The 25,229-nt window shown below is 58.5% G+C and overlaps 1 protein-coding gene across 1 annotated transcript; it reads right to left on the bottom strand.

Annotated features, from left to right (window-relative positions):
• Positions 1-439: 439 nt before the first annotated feature.
• Positions 440-23,191, bottom strand: ANO7 (anoctamin 7). The gene is made up of 24 exons (XM_075529522.1): positions 23,084-23,191; positions 22,796-22,853; positions 22,726-22,728; positions 16,485-16,624; positions 16,049-16,156; positions 15,546-15,682; positions 14,827-14,884; positions 13,930-14,040; positions 13,588-13,753; positions 13,027-13,117; positions 12,100-12,196; positions 10,449-10,592; positions 10,235-10,372; positions 9,731-9,826; positions 9,546-9,648; positions 8,757-8,868; positions 8,523-8,577; positions 7,611-7,708; positions 7,207-7,352; positions 5,970-6,175; positions 5,677-5,819; positions 1,652-1,742; positions 1,194-1,313; positions 440-1,098 (listed from the first exon to the last, which is right to left on the bottom strand). The coding sequence occupies exons 1-24, from the start codon at positions 23,189-23,191 to the stop codon at positions 1,027-1,029; spliced, it is 2,601 nt and encodes an 866-aa protein (XP_075385637.1). The 3' UTR covers positions 440-1,026.
• Positions 23,192-25,229: the final 2,038 nt, after the last annotated feature.

Consider the following 25,229-nt stretch of genomic DNA (forward strand, 5'->3'; position numbering starts at 1 on the left):
CATCAGCGTGAGCAGGTCCCTCCGGGCAGCAATACTGATGCTCCTACCAGAGGGGTGGGGGCCTGTTCCAGTTCCCAGTGCCATTTCCCAAGAATGATTCCAAAGACCACGTGCCCCTCAGCTGCCTTCGCAAAGCCTCATTCCTGGCCCAGGCTGATGGCCAGGTGGCCATGGCTCCCGATCAAGGGCAGCATTTAACACACACGTCACTGTGCCAGGAGCTCTTGGGGTCACAGGGGTTACATGCCGCTCTGCTAACTGCAAAGTGCAGCCCCAAACCGCCCGCCAGTTGGAGGGAGAGAGCGCTTTCTGCTCTTGGAAATACTGTTAGTCTGGGAAACAGGCAATTGCTCTTACTAGAATCGATGCGGGGAGGGGGCGGTGCGTCACTCACTGCTAAGGACACCCCCAAAGGAAGCAGGTAGGCCCTCGAGGGCCGGTGTGTTTATTCTGCTCAGCATGCCAGCATCCGGGGCCAGTACAGGTGGCAAAGCAGAGGCCAGTCGGGGTCCCATGTGTGCACTCAGCTCTGAGACCTTTATAGCACAGGAAGGCCTGGGAGAGGGTCTCACCCTGTGTTGGCTGCTCCTGCTTCAAGCCAACTCTGGCCTGGGCCCTCTGAATTGAGTAGGGTTTTACCCGGGTGGTGGCTGAAGGAGTGAGCCCTGAGGGAAGGGTGGGTAGAAGGTGGTACAGGGCCCCGGGCCAGGTGGGGAGGAGATGCAGCAGCCCCCTCGCCAGCTCTGGTCAGCATGGCCTGGGCTGGGCTGCTGCCTCATGCTTTGCAGGGAGCCCACTGTTGAGACGAGTGACCGCTGCAGTGCAGCCACCAACGGGTTCCGGCGGGCATGCCGGACGTGGGCACGCCGAGTTGTGGGGAAACACCAGGCCAGCTCTGCGGATGTGGGGCCAGGATTCGGTCACTGGGGCCTTTCCAGATGTTGAGACACCATACTGCATTGCCTCCTCCACAGCTGGGACTCTGTCAGATTCCCGGAGCCCAGAGCGACGGGATAGGCTGGCCCCCTACACTTGTGGGCTCAGACTCGCCTCTGAGCCTGGGGGCTTGTCCTCGGCCCCGTGTGTCCCAAACAGTGCCTGTGTGCAGGAGGGGTGGGCGGTCAGGCTCTAGACTGGAAAGACCAGCAGGGCCTCAGCTTGGTGCAGCTTCCCCGCAGGGCTGAGGGCCTCACCTCGTTCTCGGCCAGCGCCTGCTTGGCCAGATAGTATTCACGCTTGACCTTGATCTCCACCGCTTCAGGGATGTCCGGCACAAGCAGGTCCAGCAGCTGGCCAATGGAGAAGACCACATGCTGGAAGCAGAGGAGGCTGGGAGCTGGGCCGGAGCCGCCTCTCAGGGACTGGCTCCCCACCCTGCTCCCCAGGCTGACGTGGACCAGTACTAGTGTTGTGTAGCGAGGGGCCGCTGGCTGGGGCTCTCAAGAGCTGCCCATTCACAGGCTCAGGGGTCAGTCACACCCCAACCTAGACTTACTTCCCAGGCTGGGATGGGGTGTGCTGAGGAGCTGAGACCAAGTGGCAGAAAGGCAGTGCCGAGACCCTCTACCTTGGTTCTTGCTGACCATAGTCCCCCAACCCACAGCACCAAGGCAGAGAGAGCCATTGGCGAGGCCCAGCAGCTGCCCAGTACCTCAAACACGATGACGAAGGCCAGACGGATGGCCAGGAGGCTCCAGTAGGCCCGAGAGTAGTGTCCATCATCATCCCGGAAGGCCCGGTACCTGTGAGTGCAGGACACCGAGGGACCCAGTGTCAAGGCACTGTTGTGGGCTGCCCTGGGGGCTTTGTCCTATGGGCCACACATATTCTGGGAGGAGAGCCCTCAGCCACACAGCCCAGCAGTGAGGGAGGGGGGTCAGCCCTCTGAGTGGGCGGGGGCAGGGGAGCAGAGCACAGACAGGTGGGAGTCCTGGAGGCAAGACCACGCTGTCGCCAGGGTGGCTGTGGAGGTCAGAGCAGGAGCTCCATCTACTCTGACTCAAGGGCAGAGGCTGAAGCTGAGCCAAGATGCTTGCTTGGCCTTCCATTTCTACTAGAACCCATCCCAGGAGGTGGGTGTGGCCCGAGAGCCACAGGCCATCTACATGCTGGCTTGCTGTGACCCAACCACCTGATGAAAGCAAAGCAAGCACTTGCTCCAGGAGAGAGGATGCTAGACCTCCAGTCACTCGGGACAGATTCCAACAGCAGGCACAGAGTGGGGGTAAAGGGAGTGAGGAGACATGTGAGTGGACAAGTAAATGTAGTCTGAAGCCTAGAGAAATGATAGATGGCAGACAAGGGACCCACGGGGGATCCAGGACATAGGCTTTTACAGAGATGCTTTCAAATACCATGTTTGAAAACCGCGTACTGGCCAAGAAAGGCTCTCTGTCCTGGGGACTAGAGCAAACCCGTGCAGACAGTGAGCACAAGAGTGGCCTGTGTGTGGGTAGGGGGCACAGGGAGGGACTGCTGGGTGCTGTGTATAGACCTGTGCCCCAGGCTCAGCTCTGACCTGCCCATCAAAAGCTCAGACGGTACTGGGATTAGAACAGTCTCCCACAGAACGGGAGCGCTTGCAGGCCCCGGGCCCTAACCTCTCAGGTGCCCACCTCCACACACAGGTGCACGGGGCCACCCCACATGTCTGGGCCTTCGGAGCTAAGTCATCTGCCTGGTTTTCTAACAGCAACCTATAGCAGGGCACGGCACGCAGCTCACGGCTTTGCAGCCGACTCACCACAGGGTCCCCAAGGGAGAAAATCATCACATCAGCTCCACGGCCTGAACTTCAAGCTGGGTTCCCAGCTGCTGTGGAAGCACTCATGTGGCATGGGTGGCATGGCTCTGGCCAGAAAAGTGTGTTACAGACAACTATTAAAAGCTCTCTAATCCAGGGTCCTGCCCTGTGGGCTTCCCCGTGGGAACTGACAGTTCAAATCAACGAAGGGATGCTGTAACAGAAAAACCTACTTCAGGGCCCAGAAGGGTCTGAGACCACAAGTGCTCCAGGGCAGCCCCTAAAAGTCCCTGCATGAAAGGTGGTCATAGGGGGCCGGCCACACAATGCTGCACTGGACAAGGTCGTCTTCTGTTAGCAGAACAAGGAGGGACTGCCCAGACACACAGTTACATAAAGCCATGGAACATACTCCCGGCGGGGGAGCGGGCGGGGGGGGGGGGGGGCTCGCACAGAGCTGGCCTGGACTACCGGTGTTGACACACAGCCAAGACTTGGTTCAGCTTGGCCAACCACAGAGGCCGAGGCTCGTAATACCACCAACGGGCCGCATCAGTCTGCACCACTACAGTGTACTGTCTGAGCAAGGGCCACAATAAAGTCCAGGCTGCACAACAGTGGGTGAGGCAGCAGCCACATCCTACTCCTTGCCCTTGTAAATGTGCAGCTTTGCAGAAATGGGAACACCGGTCAGAAAGTGAGAGATAAAACAACTCATCAGTTAATTGATTTTTAAAAATAAAGTGAGAGGTCATGAAAGTCGAGAAGCTCAGACATCAACAGGAAAAGTAATGCCAGTCTTGCTTAACAGGATGGACAAGGAGGTCTGTGAGAAACTGACTCTGAGGGAAACAGGACGAGGACTCTATTCCCTAAAATATCAGAGATAATCTGGAAAGCTGGTATTCCACAGTAAGAAAGTCACCACTTTGGTAAGTTAGAGATAAAGTCCAAGCACATGATCCTGCTTTAAATATTCTTCCTACAGATTCTCCCCTAACAGCTGTGCTGCCTTAAAGTGAGCATGTGGTTGATTCTGTCTGCCTGTAGAAGCAGACACTCTTGTTACCTCCTCCCGCCACGGCACCCATCCCCCCCATGCCTTCCCCCAATGCAGGTGTTAGGTTTCCTCACCTGTGAGCTCAGGGACTTTACTGTGGTTACCACCCACCTTGTGACGCATGTAACTGCTGAATATGCATGTCTTATGGCTCCTACAAACATCCCCAGACAGTAAAGATTCTCTCTGCTCAGACCTGGCGGCTGAGACCATGACTGTCCCGGAGGTGAGCATGCTACTATGACATGTGTCCGACTCCTTAATTTTCTCTCCTATCTTCAATGACTTTACTATGACCTTTATATATTATCAGTGTACAGTTGTGCCCTGCGGTTGTCAAAGACTGGTTTACTCTGACAGAGGATCCCTTAGCTCATTCTTAGAGGTGAGCATTGCCCTGAAGGCGAAGACACCACAAGTAAACTACAGGCCAGCCCCTTCCTCCATGGGTATTTAACCATAACACAGGGGGAGCAAGTCAAGCTCAAAGGCACATTTAAAGGATCACCCACCACAATCAAGAGGGGCTTCTCTTATCCCAGAAAGGCAAGGTTGGTCCAACATATAATCAATCAATGCAATGCTGTGTTAAGTGCTGCCCAGTTGGTTCCAGCTCGTAGTAACTCAATGGACAACCAAAAGAAAGACTGCCTGCCCCAGGCCACACCATTCTCACAACGGCTACGCCTGCACCCATGGATGCAGCCACTTTGTCCAACCATGCTGCCGGCGGCCTTCCTCTTCTCCATGCAGCGTACTGCGGCAAGAGAGCTACGGAACCGCCCACTTGAGCTCATCTCCACTGAGGCAGGCAACGTGCTGGACAAAGCCCACCCTCTCGATAAAAACATAACAGGCTAGAAGTAGACGGGAATCGTCTCAACTTGATGAAGGGACTCACGTGTAAGACACACTCACGGCTGACATCGGGAGCAGAGGGCAGCAAGAGAGAGGAAGACCCCGACAGGGTGACTGATGCAGTGGCTACAACACTGGGCTAGGGCACAATGACTGGGAGGCTGGCACAAGACGGAGGCATCTCCTTCTGTTGCACACAGGGTCCCTGGGAGCTGGGACCAGCTCGAGGCACCTGACACCGTCCTCCTCCTCCTCCTCACCATCTCCAAGGAGAAAGAGGTCTTTTTTTGGTAAGAGACCAGATGGTGCCACCGGCTCTGCTGACAGCATGACCCTGTGTGTACAGAACCCCACAGAGCCCATGGCCTACGGAGCGAGCCCCGAGGGCTGCAGAGCGGCGCACAAAGCCAGTCAGGTTCCCAAGATGCATGAGCAGGGAGCCATGCGGGACGCCGCTGAAGCCAAGAAGCCAGTCTGCAGCAGCAGCTGATCAGGGATGGAGGGACTTGTGAGCAGAAAAGTGGTAAGAGCTGCTTGCTGGAGGAAGGCTGGGCGTGCTGATGGTGGGAGGCTATAGACTACCTATAAGGCGATCTATAGAAATGCCAAACTCACTGCCACCAAGCCCGTTCCAACTCATGGCAACCCCGTAGAACAGGGCAGAACTGCCACTGCAGGTTTCCAACACTCTCTTTTCAACTCTTATAGGCATAGGAAGGCATTTCTTTCTCCTGCAGAGCTGCTCGTGGTTTTGAACTACTGACCTGTGGTTAGCAGCGCAACGTGTAACTAGGGCACCGCCGGAGCTCCTTCTACAGAAGAACTAGAAGGAGCAGAGAGCTGGGTCCCGCCACACCGGGGGTCCGCTCAGACTCGGGCGGGGGGCGGGGGCTGCTTCCAGGGTCAGGTTTGAAGCCGTGGAGGCGGCGACGTGCCGGAATGCAGGCGGGCCCCGCCGTCCGTGGGAAGGTCCTGGCCCTGGTCTCCCGCCCGCCCCCGCGCCCCCCGCACTGACCAGCACGTGCGGTTGTGCGCTGCGCTGAAGGCGGGTGGGGCGCGCGCCAGCGTGAAGTTGAGGAAGCCCCGCAGGTCCCGCGCGTGGCTCCACTGGTAGTAGGCGCGCGGCAGGAAGTCGGACGTGAAGGCGAGCAGGAAGGCCTGGCGGGGCGGGGCGGGGCGGGTCTCGACACCCCTCCGGGAAGCCCGGGCCCTGCCCCCCCAGGCTCTGCCCGCCCGCGTGGGCGCCGCCCCGGGGGTGGCCCCGCTCCCGCCCTCCCGGCGCCCTCCCGCGGGTCAGCGGGGCCTCACGTTACTGATGACGGCCAGGTGCGTGATGGCCGCCAGGATCGGGAGCCAGATGCCGATGTCCTGGGCGCGCTCGGCCACCGGGCGCCGGCGCTCGCGCACGAACTTGCGCGCGTCGAGGCGGATCTCCACCCAGTTGTTGAGCAGCGCGAAGAGCGGCGCCAGCGGGCAGGCGGCCACGAAGATGGTGAGGAAGCCGAACTGCAGCACTGCCCGCGGGCACGGTCGCCGTCAGCGGCCACCCACCCACCGCCACAGTGCCGCCGAAACGCCTGCCACCCGTGCGTGCCTCCCACCGCCCTGGCTAACCTGCGCCCCTCCTCCTGTTTGCACTCAAGTGGACACCTCCGAGAGGCCTGCAAGCCCACCGCCCCTCACCTGCTTAGCTGCACAGGGCCCTGGCTGCACAGCCTATGCGACCAGGCTCCTGGCTGGTGACCCCCCCCCCCACACACTTAATGTCCCCTACAGGGGCAGAGACTCTGACTGGCCCCACCTGACCCACCTGAACTTGCTCTCATTGGAGGCGGGGAGCGGGGTGGGGGAGCTCAGCTCTGGCCCCAGGGTGTCCCTGTCCACAGCACCAGTGAGCAGCACACCCCATGGTGTCCAGCACACTCACAGCTCAGCACCAAGAGAGCCCAGCCCTCCAGGTGAGCAGCTGCCTCCTTTAGCCACAGATGTGGTTTCCACTGTTGTCCCTTTCTGCCTTGGTGCTGGGGAGCTTCAAGTGTCCCTTCTTGATCTCCTGTGGCTTCCCATTCCTTCTGCCTGGTACCTTGGGGCAGACCCTGAGCCACATCGGCACTTGAGATGGAGACCCTGCCCTGGGGTCCAGTAAAGCGTGGACACCCATGGTGCTTCTGGAGAAAATCAGCTCTAAGTATAGCCCGGACCCTCCAAGCATCCTCCAACCTACTACCAACCACCTGCCCTCCCCTCCCTATGTCAGGGGGTGTCCCCCACGTATTCTGGGGTCGAGGGAGAAGGAGGCCGTCGCCTAGGTCATCTGTCAGCTCCCCCTGAGCCACCTGAGAACTTCTTCCCACTGCACTGCCCTCTCCCACTCTTGGCTGGCCTTTCTGGGTGCCCCCACATCCTTCCCAGTCTGGGCAGGCCTGGCCCCAGCAGGGTCCCCTGACCGCAGCCCCCATCTCCAGAGGCCTAAAGGGTCAAGGCTGGCCTGAACAGGCTCATGGAACCCAGGGCAAGAATGAAAGGCCGCTGACTTGGGGCCTACCCATTTCGAGGTATTCATCGAACAGGCCCTCACTGGGCAGCAAAGCGTAGTCGGCCTCCCAGGGGGCCTGCTCAACAGCCGCAGAGGCCCCCCCCTTCCTCTTCTTGGGACGGAGCCGGAATTGCTGCCACCAGCTTTGTAGCTTGCTGGAGGGGGACAGGCAGGAGAGTGAATGTCCCTGGCAGGGAAAACCTGAGTCTGCTCTAGGGATGGGGGCTCCCTCTCCACCCACAGCTTTGTTTCTCATGCTTGGGGGGTTCCTTGGGTGGGGGCTGCGTCAGGCATGGGGGTCAGATATCAAGCAAACGCAGGGCCAGGCTTCTCGGACGTCACCACCCCACTCATGCAAGACCCTAGCAAGCCCCCCAGCCTGGCCCGCTCCCACCCTGGGCCGGGGTACTCACGGGAGGAGGAGCTCCTGGGCGTTGTTCAGGAGCTGCTTGCCCACCATGATGACCAGGAGCTCCTGGGCCAGCTCAATGAGGCAGCCCCCAGCAGCACACTGCGGCAGCCAGGCTCCCATCAGCCCACAGCCACCCCTCCCAGAATCCCCCTCCTGACCCCCCCACTACCGCCAACAGGGCTTTGGCCACCTGTGCATAGGGACATTGCCACCTGTGCTCAATGGAGAATTCTTAGAGACCTTCACAGGCTGCATTAGACTGTGGCCTGGAGGGGGTGGAGGGTGGGCAGGGGTGTCCTAGGCACCAACATTTGCCTGTGAGAGATAGCCTGGGACTGTAGGCTCGAGTCCCAAAAGGCGTGCCCTAACACAAGGTGACAAGCATGCCCTAGGGTGTTGGGAAGACTGTGGCCGAGCCAGGGAAGGTGGCAGAGCACCATTCAAACACCTGCACCAGCCACCTGAGCCCTCAGCCCCTCAGCCCTGGCTCTGTGGTCGGAAGTGCCATGGCCAGGGCCCGTGGGAAGTCCTTCATTTCCCACCTTCCGTCACTATGGAGAGCAGAGCCACTGGATTGAGGGTGCTGGGGCCCCTCTGAGTTCCCCCAGGTGTCTGCCGCCCACTCCCCACCCCCCTGCCCATGTCCACCCCACCCCAAGTCTCCTGGGGCCAGTTCCCCAGCCCCCCTGCATGTTCTGTAAGCAAAGGACCCTCTGGTGTTTACAATCACCCCCAAGGCCCCCAGAGCCCTCTGAGGGCAGAGACAGCTATGGGGGAAGGGCCAGGGACCAGCTGGGGGTGAGCCGCTGTCCAGGCTGAGTGGCCAGTGGCCGGTGGTTTGTCAAGTGGCGCGGGGGCGGGAGTGGGAGTGGGGAAGGACTCTGTAGGTGTGATCCTGGCTCCAGGCACTCACCTCCTCATTTCGGATCCCGAACAAGGTGTGGTAGTTGCCTGGGTACCCCACAAATCTGCAAGGACATCTTGGTCAGAGGCCGTGGCTGGTGGGCCTCCTCTCAACAGCCCACCCACCCTTTCCCAGACTGTGGCAGCCTGTCAGGGGAGTCCACTCTCTGTGTTCCACCTGCCCTCCAGGCTGGGGCATCCCCACCCCTGCCCAAAAGCCCGAGGTGGCTGGGGAGGCCCACACCTGCCCTTGAAGAAGGCGATGTAGACAGGGGAGGAGTAGAAGTTAGCGAACTGGAAGATGAACACTTTGAGGGTGAAGGCGTCCTCAAACTTGGTCTGCGTCCGGTGCATCTCTGCAGAGAAAGCCCGCTCAGCCCAGAAGGGGGTATAGCCCTGCAGGGGGAGGGGGAGGTAACCTAGCTGGGGGTGGCAGGGACACCATTTATTGGGGCCCCACTATAAACATCAGCACACAAAGCTTTATACATGCACATGCACACACATACAGCAGACATGTTCACATATAGTCGTGTACACACATGCACATGCATACACATACAGCTGACACGTACATATAGCCATGTACTCCCACACATGCACGCACATACAACAGAGAGGTATACATGGTCGTGTGCAAACATGTACGCATTCATATGCACACAGCAGACATGGACACGCATGCAGTCATGTACTCATACGTGTGCACATGCACATACACAGCAGACATGTGTATAGTCATGTCCACACATGCACATATATGCACATACAGCAGGCATGTACATACAGTAATATACTCACACATCTACATGAGCACACACAACAGACATGTGTATGGTCATGTGCACACATATGTACGCGTGCATGCACACACAGCAGACATGTACACATGGTCAGGTATGCGCACACAGATATCACAGCATCCTTGTCAGCCTGCAGGCCCCAGCACACCCCTGCCCCAGACCGCCAAGGACCATTGGAAGGCTGCACTGGAGACCGGTTGGCACGGGACTCATGTGCCGGAGCCACTCACCCCAGCGCGTCAGGATGTGGGCCAGACCCACGTAGACCTTGGAGAGGATGAGGATGAAGATAAGGTTCACCACAGAGCCTGTGAGGCTGGCGATGCGGGATGCCTGGTGGGAGACAGCCTGGTCAGGGGGTGCTGTCCGTGGTTAGCTCCACCCCTCCACCCCCTGGGTAAGAGCAGAGCCTTACCCAGGCCGCCAGGAAGGTGTTCGACCTGGACACCACGATGGACATGATGGCACGGTACAGGATGATGGACACAAGGCACATGACCACCACAGCCACCTGTGGGGCACGGAGCATGGGGGGCTGGGAGCGAGGACACAGACCACCGTGGTGGGCTGCCTATGGGGCCCAGGACACTGGGGACAAGCACAGGACCATCTGTGGGGTGTGGGACTTTGGGAGTCAGGGCAGGGCCAACCCAGCTGCCTGCAGGGCCAGGTGTGCTGGGGGTGAGGGTGTGGGCACAGGCCCCTCTACAGCCTCCCTACAGCCCACCCGGCTCCACGCCACCACCTCATCTTCAGTGCCTCTCTCGTCTAAATCCAGTGTTCCTGCATGCGGCAGCCCCGACTACTGCACCACAGCATGGGCTCCACGTGGTGTGCTCCCTGCTCTGGCTCGGAGTCCAGGTAAGTGTGACGGGGGCCATCCTGCTGGGGCAGTCGGGTGCAGAGTGGCCATAGGTACCATCATCAACACCACCACAGAGCCTGCCAGCACCCGCCTTGCACGGCTCCTTTCGGGAAAGTAGGGCTCGTCCTCGCCGGTGATGGGGTTCAGGGCTGTCGTGGGCGCCGCGGCCGCAAACTGTGGTCGAGGCCTCTCCTACAGGGAGCAGGTGTCAGCCTGGGGTGGGGTGGGAGGCAGGGCAGGGGGCCTACCTGGACAGAGGACGGCCCACCTCGATGTCTTCGTAGTCGGAGCAGCCCCAGCGGTAGGCCAGCGTGGCACCCCGGCGCTTCCAGTACTCCAGCAGCAGCACCGCCCAGAGAGCCATGAAGAGGCTGAAGAAGACCGTGCCGCCGTGGTCGAACAGCCGGCCGGCCTGCATGACAGCAACCTGTGAGTGGGCTGGGGGCTGCTGTTCCCACACCAAGCCTCGGGCTGGAGCCCCGGGCCTCTCACCCAGCTCCTCCGTGAGGAATTCTACCTGTGCCCCCAGATGCAGAGCTAGTCCCCGGACACTGAGCTAGTCCCCGGACGCAGAGCTGGTCCCCGAACACTGAGCTAGTCCCCGGACGCAGAGCTAGTCCCCGGACGCTGAGCTAGTCCCCGGACGCTGAGCTAGTCCCCGGACACTGAGCTAGTCCCCAGATGCAGAGCTAGTCCCCGGACACTGAGCTAGTCCCCGGACGCTGAGCTAGTCCCCGGACGCTGAGCTAGTCCCCGGACGCTGAGCTAGTCCCCGGACACTGAGCTAGTCCCCGGACACAGAGCTAGTCCCCGGACGCTGAGCTAGTCCCCAGATGCAGAGCTAGTCCCCAGACGCTGAGCTAGTCCCCGGACGCTGAGCTAGTCCCCGGACGCTGAGCTAGTCCCCGGACGCTGAGCTAGTCCCCGGACACTGAGCTAGTCCCCAGATGCAGAGCTAGTCCCCGGACGCTGAGCTAGTCCCTGGACGCTGAGCTAGTCCCCGGACGCTGAGCTAGTCCCCGGACGCTGAGCTAGTCCCCGGACGCTGAGCTAGTCCCCGGACGCTGAGCTAGTCCCCGGACGCTGAGCTAGTCCCCGGACGCTGAGCTAGTCCCCAGATGCAGAGCTAGTCCCCGGACACTGAGCTAGTCCCCAGATGCTGAGCTAGTCCCCGGACACTGAGCTAGTCCCCGGACGCTGAGCTAGTCCCCGGACACTGAGCTAGTCCCCAGATGCAGAGCTAGTCCCCGGACGCTGAGCTAGTCCCCGGACGCTGAGCTAGTCCCCGGACGCAGAGCTAGTCCCCGGACGCTGAGCTAGTCCCCGGACGCTGAGCTAGTCCCCGGACGCTGAGCTAGTCCCCGGACGCTGAGCTAGTCCCCGGACGCTGAGCTAGTCCCCGGACGCTGAGCTAGTCCCCGGACGCTGAGCTAGTCCCCGGACGCTGAGCTAGTCCCCGGACGCTGAGCTAGTCCCCGGACGCTGAGCTAGTCCCCAGATGCAGAGCTAGTCCCCGGACACTGAGCTAGTCCCCAGATGCTGAGCTAGTCCCCGGACACTGAGCTAGTCCCCAGACGCTGAGCTAGTCCCCGGACACTGAGCTAGTCCCCAGATGCAGAGCTAGTCCCCGGACGCTGAGCTAGTCCCCGGACGCTGAGCTAGTCCCCGGACGCTGAGCTAGTCCCCGGACGCTGAGCTAGTCCCCGGACTCTGAGCTAGTCCCCGGATGCTGAGCTAGACCCCGGACGCTGAGCTAGTCCCCGGACACTGAGCTAGTCCCCGGACGCTGAGCTAGTCCCCGGACACTAGCCTCCAGCCACTAGTTCTTGACACAGAGCTGAGAGGGAATGCTGAAAGGGGATACCAGTTCAGAGGGTGACGAGTAGGGCCCAATCCCCAGGGGGGAGTCCTGCTCCCACCTGGACCTGGGTGCAGGCGCTGGACAGCAGCCAGAAGGGGCAGTCGGCACACAGGGGGCACATCTGGAAATGCCCCTCACTGCTGCACAGCTCCTGCCTGGGGGTGGGGTGGTAACAGTGAGGGCTGAGGGGTGCCACCACCACCTTCCCCTCCCGCCCCTCCCCACATCAGCCTTGCCAGACCCACATCTCTTGGAAAAAACAATTGTTTTAAAGTGAATGAAAGGTGAAAGGTCAGGGGTGCCAGGTGGCAGGGCAGGTGAAGGAGGGAGGGTGTGGGGTGTGTTAGAATAGAGACACCCTGTTCTGTTTGAAGCTGTGATGGGGACTCAGGACATGATGCACTTGTCAAAGACCCCAGGACTGCCGTGCAGAGAGTGGTCCCTGGGCCAGCTTGGGACTGACTGTAGATGCCAATCCATCCCTCGGTGGTGACTCACAGGGACCCTACAGGACAGGGTAGAACTGGCCCTGTGGGTTTCTGAGACTGTACGTCTTAATGTGAGTACGAAGCCTCATTGTTCTCCCGAGGAATGGCTGGTGTTTTTGAAATGCTGACCTTGCGGGTAGCTGCCTAATTAACTCTCAGCAATGGGGCAGGAGGGGGGGAGGGGGGCCTCTCTGCTGTCTCTCTGAGGCGGCATCAGAATGAGGCAGAGGCTGGTTTTGACTGGAGCCTTTGAGACGGCAGCTCCCTCCAGGTGCTGAGCCCAGTGCCAGTCCGGACTGCTATGAGGAGGCAGGGCCCAGAACTGAAGGAAGTAGGCCCAGTCCCCAGCTCAGGCACCCCTGTCACCTGGGTCAGCCTTAGGGACACCCACTCATCCGATCCTTGAGTCTCTGCACCTGGAAGAAGGGGGGGGGGAAGGACTCCCCTACTCCCCTACCCGCAGATGCAGGGCTGCTGGCCTGGCTGTGGCCACTCACGTGGGTATGTCTGAAAACACCAGGAGACAGCCCACCAGGAACACCAGGCTGCCCACCACCGCCGCAGGCAGCAACCAGCCTGTGTAGAAGCCTGTGAACCGGGGGTGGGGATGGGGCATGAAGTCAGCCGGGGATGTCGGGGACCTGGTGGCGGTCTGCAGGGGTCAGCCAGCAACCTGGTGGGGGTGCCCAGGGCTGCGTCAGCGAGCGTGGAAATAGCCAGTGGGTGTTCGGAGAGAAGGATGGACAAGTGGGCAGACACAGAAGGGGGTCCAAGTACAGGCAGAGGTGAGTAGGGTGGGAGGGAATCACAGCAGAGAAGGGGGACAGAGGACCCCTTACAGCTTCCCAGGAAGTAGTATCTTTGTAGGGATTAGGGGGTACTGCGTGAATGGGGTTCAGCCCCACTATGTAGGTTGGGATTGGGATTGGGCCCCCCATGGCAACACAGCGGACGTGTGGGAGGAGAGCTGGCTGGGGAGGAGAAGGGTGGATGGGTTCCCTTCCCTCACATGGGCACCAGTAGCCCTTGTGCCCAGCAGGCTGAGCGGGCACACTCACCGAGCCAGGCGAAGTAGAGAGCCACCTTCTCCCCGAAGTAGCCACGTACGTGGTCCAGTGGCTGGTACTTGTTCCACTTCCCCCACCGGGCCCAGTACCGGCCCAACAGTTGACGCTGGCTGAGGATCTGGGGCTCTGGCCCCTCCAGGGGCAGCGTGAATGGGCCCTGGGGACAGAAGCCACCTTACCACCCTGTGAGGTCCTCAAGATCACCCAAACCCGGCCACTGCGTTGGTCATCTGGGCACTCTGTCCACTCGGCTGGCTGCCCCGGAGGCTCTTCTCACAGGCTCTGTACTGGGTATAGGGCCCCCGGGCGGGTGGGCAGCACCTCCGGACTCACGTCATGCAGGGGGAATGCGGCCCGGAAGACCCCCTCAGACAGCAGCTGGTCAATCCCAAACAGGCTCTTCTTGTGGTGGCCATATGGGGTCTTGGCCAGGATCTCAAACAGCTGGGGGTGGAGGGGCATGTCCCTGGTCACTTGTCATGTGGCTGTGGGACAGGGTTGCCTACAGCCCTTGGTGTTAGTGGGAGGGCTGACAAGGACCCCCCCCCTCTGCCTGGGCCTAGTTCTCCTTGCTGCCACCACCCCCCTCAGCCACCCCTGGGCAGTGGCCAGTTGACCCAGCCCTTGGCTCTCCTCCAGATAGTCAGCATGTCATGTCAGAGTACACACACACACACACACACAGCCTGTGGGCGGCTATGGGGCAGCAGCTGGGTGCCTCTGGTGACCAGCAGGGGGCAAACTTCCCCCCCGCCCCCAGGCAGCCTGTTCTGGGTGCCACCCGGCCAAAGACCATGGATCACCCCTGAGGGGCCCCTGAGCACCCCTGCGAGGGAGCCACTGGCCTATGTCACATGACCTGGCTCTGTCCCCAGCAGGGATGCTGTGGCTACAGGGTCTGAGGTTGGCTGACAGTCCCATGTGTCCCTCGAAGTGTTCATTCTAGGCCTCAGGGACAGGGAAACCCTCTGGGCAGTGTGGGAAGCCTCCTGCCCACCCCATCCTGGCTGTGCTCTTTCTGGGCAGTGAAGGAAGTTCCCCCTCGCACATCCATTTCCGTGGGCCCCAACCGCTTGCCCCAGGTAGAGGTCATGGCCCTGTGATCACCCACAAGCCTCCTTGCACCCTGGTGGTTGTGGTGGGGAGGGGTGGGTGGGTGCTGAGGCTGTCCGAAAGAGGCTGAGTGCTTGGGGTCAGGCAGGTTCTAGGGTTGGAGGTCTCAGGACTCACAATCTGGTGCCTGTGGGTGCTGGTGAAGAAGGTGTCCTGGTTGTCACTCCCCAGGAACCTGTGGCAAATGGGAGAGAAGGGTCCAGGCTCACGGGCACATGTGGGACACACACACGTTTGTTCCCAGAGCCCATGGCCTGACACCTGTCCTGCAACTACCACCTGCCACATCACGTTCGACCAAGACAGCACTGGCCCCTGGCCCCGAATCCCACCCCATCCATCCCCTTGCTCACTCCGCTGTCGTGGGAGGGAGAGTGGAGCCTCATGCCCTGGCAGCAGTGCACGGGCACAGCTGGAGCACGAGATGGAGCAGGGGCCTTCCCTGGCCTTCAGTGTCATTGTCATCCATCCCTGCAGGAGAGCCCCTCGCCTCCGCCCTGGCAGCTGTGTGAAGCCCGGTATCCAGCTGTCCGGTATGTGAGTCAGGACGCTGCCTGGACTGGCCACAGCCATGTCCTGAGTCCTGGTCAGACCATGATGACGGGACCTCTGCTGGCCCTCAAGGTGCCCAGAGCAGCAGGAGGTGGGTCTCACAGTGTCCAGTGCCAGCAGAGGGAGCTCATCTTCAGCCTGACCAGCCCACCTACCCTGACTGCTGCAGGGGATTCTGGGCTTGAGAGCTGGCCAGGTGACAGAGGCCAGCGGAGCAGAGTGAGGCTCTGGGCAGCTCAGGCCTTGTTTGCACAAGGGCTCCCTGGGCCCTGGGGCACCCTTACCTGGGCAGCTTGCTGGCTTTGAACTGGCAGGTGTAGTACTCGGAGGGCACATTGGGCACCTCTTCCTGCAGGATGTTGGGGATGCCCAGGGCTGCCAGCAGCCAGGCCGACCAGTTGGAGGCCTGATTGGGCAGCTCCTGCAAGGACACATCACATGTGTCCACTCACTGCTCAGGCCCATGGGCAACCCTCCCCTCCCCAATAGGGCTGCCAGGAAGGGGCCCAGCAGGGCCACTCCATCTAACCCAATCCCAGGGGGCTTGGTCAGCTCCAGGAGCCGTCCTCTCCACTTGGGCAGTGCTGGGGTCTCAGCGGGGCTCCGCGGGGGCCCAGGGCCAGTCTGAGTCAGTTCCAGTAAGCACTGTCTGTCCCACCCTGTCCCAAGCATGCCCAGGGGTGGGTGGGGCGTGAGCAGGAGTCCTCCTGTGCTGTGCGCACTGCACTGGCTTGGGGTTGGGGCTTTGAGACCCTCCTCTGCCCCCCACCCCCGTGTGCCCTGAGACCTGTAGTGGTAGCTTCAGGCGCAGGTCTTCGGCATAGTAGCAGAGCACCGGCCAGGAAGCACTGAGGAGGATGTAGTGCACGGCCAGGGCCTCCTCCTGAACATCACGCTGTGGGGATGGGGCGGGCCAGAGCTGGAGGGCTTGAGTGTGCGTGCGTGCATGCGCGCATGCACATGTACAGACACAGGATGGGCGCCATGGGGACTCCCCGTTTCACATGCAGACTCATGCAACAGAAGACCACGTCTTGGGATGGTCAGAGCGCCCCGCCCCCTCCCCCCACACAGCTTCTCTGCTTTGTCTGCTTGTCTGTCTGAGGCCCCAGTGCTCGGGGCAGTGGTGTCCAGCGGCTGGGAGCTCGTGCTATGCAGCAGCAGGGCACGGGGATGATGACAGGTCCCTGAAGATGAGGAATGTCCACACGGACCCCAAGTACCTGGTCCACACACAGCCCGGCTGCGCGGAGGTTGTCCAAAAAGGCCTCCCGCCAGGCCCGGTGCCCGTCTGCCTTGTCTCGAGTGGTGCCATCCTGCTGCCGGCCCGGCTTCAGGTCCTCCTCCCACACAAGGACAAAGTCTGCAGAAGACCAGCAGGGACAGAGGCATGGGGACCAGCCCAGGAGAGCGCGGCAGGTCCTAGCCGGCCGCTCGGATCTGCGGGGAAAGTTGTAGCCCAGCAGCCGGACACGCTATGGTTTCTGTACGCCTGGCTTGTAAATTATATCTAATCAAGTTGTTCCGAATGTCATTGACTATTTAAACCAACAAACGCAACAATGTTGTGTGAGACATAAAATACGTGACACCAGTAAGCAAAGAAGTGGAAGCAAGCAGGTTGTAAGCTTATTGCAAGGTACAGAAAATAATGAAAGTAGAATTTCAAAGTACGTTGTCATAAGTTGTCAGCATTTCTAGAGAAAGCGTGAAAGAAAATGGCATGAAGGGTGCAGCAAGAAAGTAACAGAGGAGATGGAATTAAAGAAAAAAGTGCTTGATCCAGATAAGAGAAGGCAGGGAAGGAAGTGTAAAAGAAAGAAAGGGGCAAGCAGGGGGAAAGCTAACAATGATCTTAAGCCCAACTACAATTGCGCTCACATTAAGTGTAAATGATCTAAATGCTTGGATTAAGATGCAAACATTATCAGGCTGATGATTAAAAAAAGAAGATCCAATTTTAAGCAGTTTATAAGAAATACGTATTTTTTCAGGCAAGTATAACGAGAGGGGATTAGAACTATGTACTCATAGCTACATGTTAAGAATTCTGGCTACAGATGGACATTGGGCCTCGACTCAAGTACTCCCTCAACACAAGAACACTTTGTTCTAACAATCCATCATTCTGTGACGCTCACCTTCCTGACACCAACACTGAAGACAAAACGGTGAATAAGTAAATATGGGGAAGAAAGCTGATGGTGTCCATCTATCAAAAGATATAGCATCTGGGGTCTTAAAAGCTTGAAGATAAACAATCGACCATCTAGCTCAGAAGCAACAAAGCCCAGATGGAAGAAGCACACCAGCCTGTGTGATCACGAGGTGTCAATGGGATCAGGTATCAGGCATCTAAGACCCAGAACAAAATCATACCCAATGTGAATGTGGAGGGGACATGGGGTGGAGACCCAATGCCCATCTGTAGACAATTGGACATCCCCTCACAGAGAGGTCACAGGGAAGAGATGAGCCAGTCAGTATATAGCAGTATAGCACCAATGAAACACACAACTTTCCTCCAGTTCTTTGGTGCTTCCTCCCCCCACTATCATGACTTCACTTCTACTTTACAAATCAGATTAGACCAGAGCATGCACACTGCTACAGATAAGAGCCCACAACACGGGGAATCCAGGATAGACAAACCCTCAGGGCCAACAATGAGAATAGAGATACCAGGATTAGGGGAGGGTGGGGGGAGAGAGGGGAAATCAATCATAGGATCAATCTAGAACCCCCTCCCAGGGGGTCAAATAATGGAAAAGTGGGTGAGGGGTGATGGAGGATGATGTAAGATATGAAAATAATAATCTATAACTTATCAAGGGTTTGTGGGGGAGGGTAGGCAGGGGAGGGAGGGAGAAGAAATGAGGAGCTGATATCAGGGGCTCAAGTGGGAAGAGAATGCTTTGAAAATGATGGTGGCCTATGTGCAAATGTGCTTGACATACAGATTGAATGTATGGATTGTGATAAGAGATGAAAGAGCCCCCAATAAAAGTTTTTTTAAAGAAATATATTTTTAAAATATATTTAAATGTGTTATTGAAATGCTCAGCAAACTAAAAAAGCATAGGATCCATACCCACAGAAATATCCTACAGCGAACATACTAACTAGCATCAGAATCAACAGTGAAATCCTGAAAACTTCACCCCGGAGGTAAGGAACAAGAAAGCCCAGTAACACCAATTATACCCAGCACTACAATGAAGGTTTTCCATACATAATAAGGCGCGCGTGTGTGCCTGCGCGCGCGCACACACACACACACACACACACACACACAAGAGGGAGGGAGACTAAGTAAATAGTTTATCACAGAAGACATGTCTATGAACGTTGAAACTCACAAAGAATCTTCAAACTATGATTGCAGTCAGTCAGTACCTTATCAAGGTCGTGGATCTCAATCCCTTATCAAATATCCACTGCACTCCTATATCTTCTCAACAGATAAATAGAAAAGCAAGGTGAACACTTGCACCAATGTATAAAAGATTTGAAATAAAAAGTTGTGTCTGAAACCTCAAATGCCTAGTTCTTTCTTAGGACAAAAAAGTGACGCCCACAACACTGAAGAATTAACTATTTCATTGTTAGAGACAGCCCGATCGAGGCCTAGGTAAATGCAGAGAAACGAAGGCTAAACACAAGACCAACGTGGGCTCGTGCTTTTAAAATGCCTTTTGAGCATGAAGCCTTTCCCATCTTTTAAGTGATGGGTTTCCAGGAAGTGGGATTTTTAACAGTGTAAACGCTAACTTAACGCCAACCAAATGAGAATTGTATGTGCTGTGATAAGAACCCCCAAAAGGAAGTCGTCGGGGAGAAAAAATGATCCCAGAGAGAAACGGGGGAGATGAGGAGCGGAGGGAGGGAGGGAGGGCGATCCTCTGTAGGTAAACCGCTGCAGGGCACCGACCTGGTGAGCAGCAGGGAGAGCCACAGGACACCGTGAGGATGGGCGATGGAGAGAAAGCTCAGGACAGGGCAGAAACAACCACTGAGACTCATTACAACCCAAGCAGCCAAGGAGCTGGGTTTCCGTCTCCAGGATAGTCATTTATAACGAACCACGAGAAAGCCTGAGGGGGAGGGCAACAGAAATATTGGCTCAATGCCAACAAATGACAGAGATGCCCATTCTTTTTGATGGGCACTTCCCATGTGCTGGGTTCTAAAGACACCCTTTACAAACTTGACAAATGGCTCTAGAACGAGGCAGAGAGGACAGGGAACTGGTGAGTGTTGAGGTCAACCTTGCCATGAGACCAGTCTTTGAAAAGAAAGATTTCATGCCAACATCTCTCAAAAATCGAACAAATATTAAACAACAAAAACTAGAATTTCAATGCAGCAATGTATCAACATGATAAGATGTCACAAATATTTGGAGCTCAGTCCCTCACGGAATGCAGTGGCGAAGAGATGTTCTAAAGCGAACTAAGTCAGCAGCGAGGAAATCGTGCGTCTGTGTCAATAGATGCAGACGCTTGGGGTTGGTGACACCGAGCAGCATTCACATTAGAAAAAGAAACAAAAAACCCCGAGAGGGAAGAGAAGTGCTAAAAGCTGAAGGACGCGTGGACACTAGTCAAATGGACAAATGGATCCTGCGTACATCAGTCTCCATGACCCTTAGACCCAAGGAACTGGAAGGTGCCCCACTCCCACTGCTGACTGCTCTGAAAGGGGTCCCATTAGAAGGTTCTGGATAAAATGAGAGAAACACGTGACACAGAAGTCCAAATCATATGAGACCAAGCTTGCTGGTCTCCCCCCCAGACCACCCCTCACCCCCAAGACTGTGACCCTTGCCCACAGGCCTGGAACCAAACGCACTTCTGTGTCGGACTCACTGATCCTTGAAGGTGGATGAAAGGGCAGCCTTGACTAAGGACAAAGGCCAGAGGGCTGGCTGAGAGGAGTGGACAGGGGAGCCCGGGGGGCAGTGGGTGAGCGATGCCCATGGAGGGGCAGCAATGGATGAGCTGAATGAGAATGTGTTCACCTGGATTGTGGGACCTGAAACTGCGTCTGCCCGCCTTCCAGACCTTCACTTCATTCACCAGGAAGAGCTTCGAAGAAAACCCTTCTCCAACGTTACCAATAAAGGCAGCTTCTTGCGTTTCTAGAGTACCCCTAACAAAGAGTGCAGTAAGGCATGTGTGGCAATAGACATGCAACCATGACTGCCAGAGACAGAGACCCCTCTCTGTGGGCACCATGATTGTGACAAACAGCTACCATCTGTTTTGCGTTATCAAGTGACTTTTGCAAGATCACCGCAGACAGCCTCAATATCTTGACAAGCCCGATTTATTTAAAAGTAGCTGTGACAAATAGGGAAAAATCTCCAAGGTGCTGTTTAAAACCAGCGCTGCCCAGGAATGCAGCTGCACACTGATGAAAGAGCTCACTGGAAACCAGGTTGCCGAGAGCCGGACAGCGACCGTGGGCCTGCCTAAATGCGGCCAGGCACCAGTTCGTGGACAGAAAGAAAGACTGTATCGTGCGAACTTTGGAATTTACAAGAGATAGACAACGATATCTCGGGCACAACCTATCCCTCTTCAAACAGAACAGAAAGACACACCTGACTAAAGTACTAAGCACCAGACGTTAGCGGCTACCAGCCACCATGTGTTGCTTCAGCTTGCTGCTGCGGCGGCTCCTAACTCAGCTCAGCCTAGCAGAGCAACGCGGCCGTCCACTTGTTGGGGTCCAGCCCGTTGCTGCAGCCCCTGCGACGTCACCTCCTTGCAGGCCTCCTGCCTTCTCCCTGACCCTCTACGCCACCAGCAGGGTGTCCTTTCCCGGGAACTGGGCCCTTCTGCTAAGTTGCTCAAAACACGAGACAAAATCATTTCACTTCAAAGGCTCTGAAGTCCAGCATTCTGACTACTTGCTCCAAGGAAGACGCGTTGTTGTTTTTGTTGGCTGCTCCCTACTCGCAGTGCAGAGTTGATGGAATCTTCCTGCCAGAACCATTCATCGGGGATGTCCATCCTTCCCCGTCTGTCTTCCTGTCCAGTGTCCAGCGTTCACGTGCACACGGGGTTCGGCTGAGTCAGGCGTGCCGTAGTCCTCCCGGCACGTCGTTCCTCCTTAACACTTTAAAGAGGCCTTATTTCATAGCGGGCGCAGCCAGGACCTGGGCGTCACCTGACCTTGACGGGACGGCTGCTTCCACGAGCACTCGCTGTGTATCCAAGCCAAATGGACTCCTGCTCCAGGCACCGCGGCGAGGTCCAGCTGTGCGGGTCTTGGTCTTCTCCAAACCGGGTGGTCCAACATGCGGAAGGCTGGCCGTCTTTGGCCACCCTCCTCACTCTCGGCGAGTCCCAGGTCTGTCTCCGACCCTGGCGACGCCTCCTTTGTTTGGCCCCACGGCTGCAGGTGCAGGTGCCCTTTCCTCGGGCCTGGGGGATCACTGTAAACCTCCCGTGAAATGAGCAAGCAAACAACGGCACTGCTTGTTTCCCACAGAACCTGTGTTCAAACATGCAGTCCATCAGTGAAGGAGGAACTCCTGAGGAGAAACAGGCCAATGGGCTGTGATGGGACCGGTGGGGAGACACGACTGCCGCTGGCCGAAAGATGGACCTACTTGGGACAAGGTGAAGCAACTGAGAGATGAAAAGATAAGAAGGGCCGGTGGGGAAGTGCTGAAGCCCTGCGTGGGCCAGTCGGGTCGGGGGGTGGGCATCCTGACCCAGCAACCTCGACCCACGAGGGATGCTAACCACCAGAAGGGGCAATGAAGTGAAGGGGCCCCCTCAGCGCTGCCTGGCAAGCACTGGGAGGGAGGCTGACAGCAAGGTTGAGGCTCAAAGCCACCAGCTGCTTCTCCAGGGAGAGATGATGCCATCTGCTCCCCAGGTGCTGGGAGCCCTGGGAACAAGGGTTCTCAGGGCCCGTGGCAGGAGGTCCCTGGATGGCAGGGGACAGCGAGGAGGCCAGAAGGCCAGGCAGGCAGGGCTAGAAGCATACCAAGGGAGGAAGGTGTGAGGGCCGGGGTGGGGACAGGACCCCAGCAGGTCTGGCAGGCCATGGTGAGGGTGGGGCCTCACAGAAAGAGGGGAGCAACTGGAGGGTCCTGAGTGGGCAGGAAGGGGTAGGTCCTTGCCATCTGCCCTCCGCGGGGTCCCCTGGCTGCTTGGTGGGGACAGTGTCAGGGTGAGGGAGAGGGCAGTGGACTGTAGAGCTTTGAGGATGTAGAAAGGTGTGGGCTAGGAGCACTGCTGAGGCGTCTGATGACCCTGAGCCTGGGGTTGAAGAAGGGCAGGCAGGGAGGCCACTAGTTAGTCCCATGGGCAGAACTAGGGGGCGGGCCTCCTTGTTACTCTCAGCACCCCCATGGCAGAGCACCCCCACTCCTGCTCTTCTCCTGCCCAGAGTGAGACTGTTTCTGGAGAGTCAGCTGGGGAAGGAGTTCATGAGACAGGCCAGCACCTGCTGTCCTCCATGGGTGCCCCATCTGGCCCCACCCCCAGGACCCACACAGGTGAGGGGAGGGGCTCACCAATCCTGGGCGTGGCAGGGGTCCCCACCCTGCAGGTGGCTTCCTGGGATCCACCCTGCTGGGAGGGAAAGAGGTGCTGGCCTTTGACCGAGAGGGGGGGTAGGGGGGGGATGAAGCCCAGCACCCTGCGACGCCCGTCCTCCGGGGGTCACATCTTGGGCAGGTGGGCAGGGGCTTGGGAGGCAGAGCCCCAAAGCCAGATCTGTGCAGCCTCCCCTTGAGCCTCCAGGGATTTCACAGTCTGGATGGGGACATGGGACACTGCCCTCTGTGTCTTACCTCAGTCACACCAGCCGGGTGCAGGGCCGTGCTCCCGTAGGAGTCCCCCTGCTCTGTCCCAGGGCCCATGTTGATGAGGACGGCACTGTCCTCCTCCTGAACTCGGTGACGCAACATCCCGCTCCTGGCCCGCAGGACAGAGGGTGCGTGAGACCCACCTGCACCCATGGCCCCCACTCGAGATGGACAGGTGTAGACAGACCCCCACCTGCAGAGGGGCCGGGTCTACTAGATGGAGGGGGTGCCTCATGGGGCAGGCAGCCGATGGCTCTGCAGGCACAGTTCTGTTCCCCTCAGCCACCCACTGCTCAGCCTTCTGGGGTGCGGTGTGGAGCTGGGGGTCCAGAGGGCCACCTTTGCTTGATTCCTTGTGGGCAGAGCTGCCCTGGCATAGGGCACCTCCTGGGCCACTGGTCCCCGACTCAGGAAGCCCCAGGGCAGGAGGGGATGAGGGCAGCATGTCTGGGACACCTGTGCTCAGGAGAGCTCACCCGACCACCCTCCAAGACTCTAGGTTTTTCAACCCTCTCTGAGGATGGCCAGGGACAGAGAGGCCCAAGGACAGAGGGGCCCGGGACAGAGAGGCCCAGGACAGAGGGGCCAGGGACAGAAGTCCCAGAGACAGAGGGGCCCGGGACAGAGGGGCCCGGGGCAGAGAGGTCCAGGACAAAGGGGCTCAGGATAGAGGGGCTAGGGTTAAAAGTCTCCAAGGCAGAGGGAACAGAGACAGAGACCCCTTGGACAGAGGGACCCTAGGAACAGACAGGCCTGGGAGAGAGGAGCTGGGTCAGGCAGACCCATGTGAAGACCTGGAGCTGTCCTGCTTCCCCAAAGTTGAGTAGTCCAGGCTGCAGTGCCAGTCAGCCCACTGTTTCACGCAGAACTCAGGTGCTTGGCCTGGTGCCTGGTTCCTCCTGTCCCATGGCCCACTCGCTATAGAACAGGTTCCCACCTGGTACTGTGGCTCCTGGAAGCTTCCTCAGAGGTCATGGCCACCTCCCAATGGAAGCGTGGTCCAACAGCAGAGTCTGGCTGGCCGAGGGCAAAGACCTGGGTGGAGCTGGTGGCCGACACACCTGCCCAGTACTGTCCCTCTGTCCTGGCTGGGCAGGTCGCACCTGGCCCAGGCCACGGCTGGTGCAGGCAGGAGGGGACTGATACGAAGCTGGCTGTGGGGCCAGGGCTCCGGGATCCTGGGACAGGCCTGCCTTTGTTTGAGAAGGGGGAGTGGGGCCTGCTCTTTGCCAACAACCTATTTCCTTAACCCCCTCCCCCCACCCCAGGCACCATGCAAACGCTGTGGGTGGCCAGCTGAAGGCCAGCGGGTGGGGCTGTTTGTTTAGTGAGCTCAGGGCTGTAGGAGCAGTGGCTGGGGAGGCTGTCCTCAGTGCCCACCATCTTGGTCTGCAGGCTTCTTTGCCTGGGGAGGCTCTAGGTGAGAGTAGGGGTGCTCTGAGGGTGGGTGGGTGTCAACCTGGATGCAGGCCAGCCCCTGACCTCTCCTGGGTGGCTTCAGGCCCCACGTGAACCCAGGGAAGGTCCCAGGGTTAACTCCGTGGAGGGCTGGCTCTGTCCAGCCCCAGTCCTAGGGTGTCTGTCCCTGGAAGAGCCTGCTCAGATGACAAGGCTCCCGGGCCCCTTGCAGGTGCACCTGCCCGCTGGCTCACCCTCCTCCCCACCGCCCACTCGTTAGAATTCAGAGCCCAGTGCCTGGTCCTCGATGAGTCCATCTGAATGTGGCCCTCTATGCAGCCCATTGAGAGCTCTGGGTAGTGGGAGAATGCCAGTGACCTGGGAGCAAGGCAGGACACAGTGAGGAGGCCTTGGTCTGACACCCCAGGCTCAAGTCTGTGAGGTGGGCCCCATTTTCCCACTCCTGCTCTTGTTCTGGCCAGTGTCTGGCAAGGGGCTCTGCCGCTCCCAGGCCAGCTCTGGCTCAGGACCCTGAGTGTGAGTGTATGTGTGTGGGGTCCCTCCTGGGCGCAGCCTGCCCACACAGCCGTACTGGGGATCCAGGCTGTGCTTCATACGGTTCATGGCCTGCTCAGCACTCAGGTTGCATTGAATCTGCTTTGCAGTTTGCAGTGAGGAGCCCAGGCTTCCCATGGGCAGTGTCTGCTGACCCCCAGCTGGAGGGCTGGGGGCTGCTTCCTAA

This window comes from Tenrec ecaudatus, chromosome 13, assembly GCF_050624435.1.
Source record: "Tenrec ecaudatus isolate mTenEca1 chromosome 13, mTenEca1.hap1, whole genome shotgun sequence".
Lineage (NCBI taxonomy): Eukaryota > Metazoa > Chordata > Mammalia > Afrosoricida > Tenrecidae > Tenrec > Tenrec ecaudatus.